At 35.2% G+C, this 7679-nt stretch overlaps 2 protein-coding genes across 2 annotated transcripts; one reads left to right on the top strand and one right to left on the bottom strand.

Moving 5' to 3' along the window:
- Nucleotides 1-1442: 1442 nt before the first annotated feature.
- Nucleotides 1443-3048, top strand: LOC307000727 (uncharacterized protein). Its single transcript, XM_079616513.1, has 4 exons — nucleotides 1443-1515; nucleotides 1615-1679; nucleotides 2245-2394; nucleotides 2487-3048. Exons 2-4 carry the CDS (start codon nucleotides 1634-1636, stop codon nucleotides 2588-2590), a joined length of 300 nt encoding a protein of 99 aa, XP_079472639.1. The 5' UTR covers nucleotides 1443-1515; nucleotides 1615-1633; the 3' UTR covers nucleotides 2591-3048.
- A 1334-nt stretch (nucleotides 3049-4382) lies between these two features.
- Nucleotides 4383-6748, bottom strand: msx1b (muscle segment homeobox 1b). The gene is made up of 2 exons (XM_079616498.1): nucleotides 6335-6748; nucleotides 4383-5287 (listed from the first exon to the last, which is right to left on the bottom strand). The coding sequence occupies exons 1-2, from the start codon at nucleotides 6684-6686 to the stop codon at nucleotides 4884-4886; spliced, it is 756 nt and encodes a 251-aa protein (XP_079472624.1). The 5' UTR covers nucleotides 6687-6748; the 3' UTR covers nucleotides 4383-4883.
- Between the last annotated feature and the right edge of the window lie 931 nt (nucleotides 6749-7679).

Genomic DNA, 7679 nt, shown 5'->3' with positions numbered 1-7679 from the left:
GTTCTGTTTTTTTTTTTATTGGTCTGTTTTGTTTTGTTTGGTTCTGTTTTTGTGTTAGTTGTTTTTTGTTCTGTTTTGTTTTTGCGCTTTTGTTCTGTTTGTTTTTATTGTTTTGTTTTGTTATGGGTTCTGTTTTTTTTTTTTTTTTTTTTTTCTGTTCTGTGTTTTTGTTTTTCCTCTCCTGTGCCAGTATTCTGAACGCCTCTTCTTGTTCGTACTGATGTCCATTCTGTCGCTTGTGTGTTCTGGTTCAGAGAAGTCACCTGATACTGTACTGTATTGAATAAAGTGTAGGTTACCCTCACTCCATCACACTGCTTCTTCTCTCTTTATTTCTAAAATCTTTCTTTTCTTTACTAAACACCTTATCCCACTCCGGATGATATCTGAACGATAGGGACACCAAATGTCAGTATAGTGAAAGCTTTCACTCGTGTTGTTCCAAAGACTTAATTTCTTCTGCAGAACTCAAAAGATGTTTTGAAGAACAAACCGTTTTGGTGAGCATTGACTCCCACTTTATAGACAAACATAAAATCATACAGAACAACACAGTACGACATAATTTTCCTTTTGGGTGAGCTATCCCTTTAAAATGTAGCGATTTCATTACTAATTCTTGATAATGTACTAATTATTAAATCATGTTTACTATCTAATATCTTAAACTATCTGATATTGTTATATGGCATATTTTATCTAATGTATTCAGAATTTGTATTGCAGCTAACCCCAACTTTAACAGGTAAAGTCACATAATATTTATCTGTCAGCTCATTCTTTTTATTTGTTACTTTATAACAACTGGTCAGTTGTTTACCAAATGATGAAAATAGTACAAATGTTCCAGGACTGCCTCTGTATGACCTTGGCAGTGTAAATTATGCTGATAAACATGAATTACAACAGACTTTGAAGTCTTAGGTCATCACGTACCGTCAAATAATGATGCATTTGTGATTTTTTTTTCACAAATAATGAAAACTCTCACACTGCTGCTGCACAAATGTAACAAATCATTAGTAATTTTTTTTTTTAAATGTAACAATGTTAAGAAAAATGTTCCACAGTGTTCAGATCATGCATGCCACAGCATAAAGCAATACACTGCCCCATGATTTTACTATTATATTGAAAAGATATAGGCAAAACATTGGCTGATGTATTTGATTACATTAAATAAAATGTCATTCATGAATAAGAAATATTTCTATTCTATTGCTAATGTTGTTGTTACTGTTCATTGAGAATTTCCCTGTGTGTGTGTGTGTGTGTGTGTGTGTGTGTGTGTGTGTGTGTGTGTGTGTGTGTGTGTGTGTGTGTGTGTGTGTGTTAATATACAGTATGTATATATATTTCAGAGCAACTTTTTACCCATTTAACGATCGCCGTAGCAAATATCAGAATGACGCACTCTTCAGGACAGGGAAAACCTCCCACTTACTGTTTAAAAGTGTATCCGTCTGCTTGTGTCCTCTACAGAGTGAGAAACGTCCCTCAGAAGTCGTCCAGCTGGTAAGACTGACATTTATCAGCTCATTTTCCCTAGTATGTTATTAAATTTGAACCGGTTTCATTTTTATTCTGTAATTATCTTTTACATTTTGCTGCCAGATCCAGGTTACAGGGAGAAATGAAGCAGTTTTGTGCAGTTTGCATCCTAATGATTCTCACTCATGGTAAGCCTGTTTGTTTTTCAAATGATATCTGGTCTAACTGTTCATATGTCTTTCACACATTTAGCTGCATAAAAATACTGCTATCACAGGGTTGTCCACATCTCAGCAGTCTTGGTGTTAACGCACTACAAGTAACGTGAGTTAGGTAATCAGATTACTTTTTTTCCAAGTAACTAAAGTAATCCATTACTTTTAAATTTACAACAAAATAGTTACTTTTTCAAATAAGTAACTCAAGTTACTTTGTTTTCTAATTCATTGACTGACAGCTCTCTTTGTAGAAAAAAAAAAAAAAAAATTATTGTATGTAATTAAAATACAAACAATCAAGCCCAGCCCAAGTGCGTGAAAGTAACGCAACACATTACTTTTCATAAAGAGTAACTATAATGCAATTAGTTATTTTTAAGGGAGTAACGCAATATTGTAAAGCATTACTTTTCAAAGTAACTTTCCCCAACACTGCATTTCAGTGTCTTGCAATATGCAATGTAAAAACAAACAAAAATCTATTCGCATTGCCAGGAAATAATGAATATTTTTCTCATTCTCTCTTCTGTCCCAGATCTTGCTGGCTTTTCTTTCAGGGCAACGGCGTTGCGTTGTAACCTGTGTGTCTCCAAAGGGCTTGGGAACCCCTGCACTCCCTCAGTGCAGACATGTCTGCCACACGTCACCAACTGTGGGTACATCAAACTCAAGCCTGGCTTAATGGGTGAGTTCAGCCATCACCACAACCCGTGAAAACAGAAACCTATTCAAATCAGGTTTTTTTTTAGTTAGTTACATTAAACGTTCTTCCCGCAGGTCCTCCCTTCATCCGCTCCTGTATCAGCATGGCGACCTGCTGGAACTATAAGTTTTCTGAAGCTGTGGAGGCGAAGTGCTGTAAAACTGACCTCTGCAACTGAGCAAACAAACACATTATCATATTCAGTTTCTGTGTAACCTTGGCGGTGTGATTGTATTAAATTGTGCTAAATACTATAGCACTAAAAGTCTGAAAAGTCAAATCAAACAATTGATAATTGCAACAAAAAGCATTGATTAATAACTTTTTTTGCAAGCAAGAATAACATCAGTCAAGCTGTAATCTGTGTATCTTCCCATGAGGAACAATCTGTACCGAGGACACAAAAAATGAACAAACCACTGAACAATATCACTTTGGAATAAAGTTAGTAGCAGATAATGACAAATCTGGGCCATTTGAGGATTGAAAATTGAGATCTGATCTCTAATGCTTTTCACTGGTGTTGAACAGGGTTGCTATAGTTTAACTGGAGTCAGAAGTTGTGGGATTGAGAAATATTGCACTGCAAAAATGCACAGACAATCTTGTTAGTTTAGGATGAGGACTTTTTCTATTTTTGTTATTGATAAAAAAGAAAGAAAGGGATAGATACTTTTCTTTCGGTTTGTGTCAAGACCTGAGTGACGCACTGTAAAAAACAATATGATCAATACGTTATGACAACATGTTTTTACATTAGTAATTTTCAACTTTTTTAATAAGTTATACAAGATATTCAACATGTGGTTTAGGTTTTAAGTCAGTTGAATGTAATTTAAGTTGAAATGGCTTAAACAATCAAGTTGATTGCACTTAAAAAATTAAGGCAGCAACTTTCACCGAACACATGAAAATTGAAGGCAGCAAAAAAATATTTTTTTTCCCCTTTTCTTTCTTTTACAGTGAATTACCAGTTTTATACAGTCTATGTGAATAACGTGTCTGCTACTGCTATTGTTCAACCAGATTGTAATGACTGTTTCCGATGGCGCCATCTACTGGACACTAGCCAAAGGACACGTGTTGGAGCTTTTCCGCAAATGATCCTAAAAAATAAAATAATTAATTAAATTAAAGGTTCTGCAAAATTTCCAAAACAATATTATTACATATTTACATGTTAGTTCGTTAGGTTACTATTAATCAAATAGTAGGCTAGTTGTGGTAAGAACACTCATGTAAATGTGACACGTAATTTTAATAAAAATAACGTAATTTAAACAGTTAAGGTTTAAATAGGTGAATGACTAACTTGAGTGGATCGACTCTGGTTTGCTATATCAACAACTGATGAAAAATTGTTTGACTGTAAATGGATGAATGGAGAGAATTTGCTGAATTTAAATGAAATTGGAATCGAGGTAAACGGGATGCAGAAGAATACAAATGAATTGAAATGGAAATTCATTATTATTATTATTAAAAGCAAAGTTTGTCAATACAAACTTGTTTTTGTGAAAGTTTAAGAAAAAAAAAAAAGTTTAAAAACTTGATGTTTGAATGTTTATAGACCGACAGGCAAATTACCTTCTTTCATTTGTAGTTCTGTAAGTTTAAAATTTGTAATATATATATAGCCTATATATATATAAATGTATATATATATATTACAAATTTTACACTTATCGAAATATATAGCCTATATATGAGAAGGAAATCAGAAGAAAGTTGGGTTCGGACTCCGGAGCATGTTGATGGTTGTTTTACATCACCGTTTGATTATGTATCATAATTAGGTTACCAAAATACGACTATTTAAAAAAGTATTTTAAACGGACTCGACGTAGGCTATAAGAAAAATAAATGTAGGCTAATCGAATTATAAGAAATATGAAAATGATGTTGTAGCAGTGCCAGTTAGGCCTATTATTAATAATGACGTTCAGAAATAAGACGACAAAACAGAAGGGAAAATTTAAGAAAGAATATTTTTTTATTTTAGACTAATAAATATTTGGTCTTTCAAGGCACTTCCAACATAAGGCCAATAAGTACTTCTTCTGACGGATAACATCCGTGTCAGCTGATCTTAAAAGAGTTACACATCTAGAGCTGCTCTACAAGAGCACAACACACAGAATAAAACATATACAGTCAGCAGCTTATGCTTCCATCATCGCATGTGGCTTCAGGGGCCTGGGTTCAACTGTGTTATCATTACCGATGATACATAATGAGGCCTAATTAATAACCATGAGCAATTAGATGCGGTTCCTCTGAAAATATAATTAGCCTACATGTTGTTCGTGAGTATTATTCAGCACTTAGTTGCGCAATTAACAAGAACAATCATGTAAATGTGACCAAAAGCTGTTATTGTAATTTCCCCTGTGATTCTGCATGTGTAAACTTTAATATTTGCGCAAAGTCTCTCTGAGTGGAAGAAGCCGTCAGGTAAAAAGTGTTTTTTTTTATGACAAATAATACATCCCATAGGACACGGGTCCGTTAAATAGTCCTGGCATCGGGACGGGCCGTGGGAAGGAGGCTGGAGGTCCGTACAGAGATGATGGGGATCCCAGAGGAAAGGGGAGCGCGAACGGGGACAGGAGCGGTTTGGAGGCGCATTTGAACTTTTCCAGCTCGGCCTCCTGGAGTCTCTTGGCCTTCGCCCTCCGGTTCTGGAACCAGATCTTGACCTGAGTCTCGGTGAGGTTGAGGGAGTTGGAGAACTCGGCCCGTTCGGCGATGGAGAGGTACTGTTTCTGCCTGAACTTGCGCTCGAGGGAGAGCAGCTGTGCGGTGCTGAAGGGTGTGCGCGGCTTCCGGTTCGTCTTGTGCTTGCGTAACGGGCACGGCGGCGGGCTCGGGAGACCTGCGGGACACCGGGAACAAACCGTTACTTCTTTAGAAGGTAAAAAATGTCCAAATGCCTTCATCGTGAATTTTGACTACAGTTCTCTTTCTTTCTTTCCTTCTTTCTTTCTTTCTTTCTTTCTTTCTTTCTTTCTTTCTTTCTTTCTTTCTTTCTTTCTTTGAATACCAGTTTCTTTAAAAATTCACTGATAGGCTATCTCCTTTTTGTGTGTTTGCAACTTTTCTAATAGCCTAATCTTTTTTCCCTTTTTTTTTATTTTTTACATTATTTTTGTTTTGATGGCAAACAGAATGGCATTGATTGAACGCCAATAGCCTCAATTTCTCAACTGTTATTTCACAACAACAATTATCATTTTAAAAATGATTAACGTTTACTAATTAACTAGGCTACTATTTATTATTTCAAATGTCTAAAATATAATAGATAAATATTGTTGTTAGTAGGCTATTATGGGCCTATATATCTATTGGTATAGGCCTATAAGGAATTTTTTTTTTTAAATGTATGATATGGGTTAATTTTTAAATATTCTTTTTAAACATGTATTTTTCTTTCTTTCTTTCTTTCTTTCTTTCTTTCTTTCTTTCTTTCTTTCTTTCCATAAAACTACAAAACATCTGAATAATCCAAACTTTATCCTTCTTTCGCTGCCTTCCAGTTGCATGCACTATAGTATTTACTGTAAAATAGCCTACTTTTTTTGTCATTTTGTTTAACGTTTATAATAATAATATTAGCCTATTTAATATTTTCACAGAAAAATGTATTAGGCTATTTATAATAAAACAATTTTTATTTGTAAACGATTATTATAGCCTAAATAGTTTATATTATTATTGTATAGCTGTCAATAATAAGAAAGGTGAAGGTAAAATTCTAATGATCATTTCAATATTAATAATTAAAAATCTAATAAAATTCTAAATAGCCTATGCATCAAAATGTTAGCTACTATGCTATATTTACACTGTTTTGAAAGAAAAAAATGATAATGACAACAAACTCAGTAGCCTGATGACTGTAAATGGCTGAAATACTTACGAGGAGGAGATGTGAAAGACGAAGAGTTTGGCCAAGTGCTCTGTTCCTTATCGCTTAAATCTTCACTGTCCGAAACGCTTGACAAAGTGTCCACAGAAACTTTGGTTTTCTCTACAAAGTAAGTCCGTACTAAGTCCTGTCCCAATCCCAGTCTCTGGTGCTGGAGAGCCGGAGAACACGAGACCTGGCAGCTCGATTTGGCCATCAGGGATTCAACACTGAACGGGAGGTAAGTCTTCTTCACTTTATGTCCCGTGTCAGTGGTCATATCTTTCGGCTTTTGACTTTCCTCACTATCCGAGTCCGATTTTTCCTGAGCTGTCGCTTCAACGGGCCCCTTAGGAGAACTCATCGTAAACCATCCGCCGCAAGTTTGTTCATATACAGTCTCGTCTCAACAACTTCCAACAGTCTGTCTCGCGCTGCTTCAGTACGCTTATAATAGCTCGCAAACTGCGGGCAGCCAATCAGCGTGTGCGCTCTACCAGCTGACTTACGAACGCCTCGATTTGATTGGTCAGAAGGGTCCCCTGGGGCACGCTAGGACCAATCAAAATAAAACCCTTAGAAGTCATGTGGTCAAGTTGACACCAAGACATCAAGGGGATATTGAGAAAAATGAGTACTTAATCGCGGATGTCTTGCTGAGATGATGTATAGATGGCCTCGAGGCTCTTGACTCTTTGGAGCACAAAGTAGACCAATTTTAGCCCAATTAAACAGTGGGGAAGCTCTCAAAGTATCTGTATCCGACTGTTGAGAAGTCATTGAAAAAGCACAATGGAATTACTCCACACCAAAACTGTGGTCAAAAGGAATACACAGTAAACAAGAAAACCGGACTGTCTTGTTTGTAAAGTCACTTGGAAATATAGTTGCCTAAATGTTGTTATTATTAGAGTATTGGCAGGTAAAAAAACACCTGGCTAATTAATTAAATGACAAAAGTTAATATATACCTAGCTAATATAGTATGTAACTCGTAAAAACTGGGTTGGTTTAACCCATGGTCATATGGACAAACCCAACCGCTGTGTTTAAAATTTAATTAAAATATATATATATATTTACATTTATTGTGTCCATATTTGACCCAAACATGTTTTTTTTAAACAGCATAGCTATATATATATATATATATATATATATATATATGCCTATACACACTTTATATATATAGGCCTACTATATCCTACTTATATAGACTTTTTTTTTTAGTGTGGGATAAATTCAAAAGCGACTATAAAATTTAATTACAAGGATCGTTAAAAAGGCAAAGATTGCTGAAAATGGAACATTTACCAATTTGGTACGCTAATCTTTTAATGTTGTTTCAACCCAAGTT

Source organism: Phoxinus phoxinus (assembly GCF_949152265.1).
Source record: "Phoxinus phoxinus genome assembly, chromosome: 6".
NCBI classification, from domain to species: Eukaryota; Metazoa; Chordata; class Actinopteri; order Cypriniformes; family Leuciscidae; genus Phoxinus; species Phoxinus phoxinus.
This window is presented reverse-complemented; position numbering and strand designations above follow the sequence as displayed.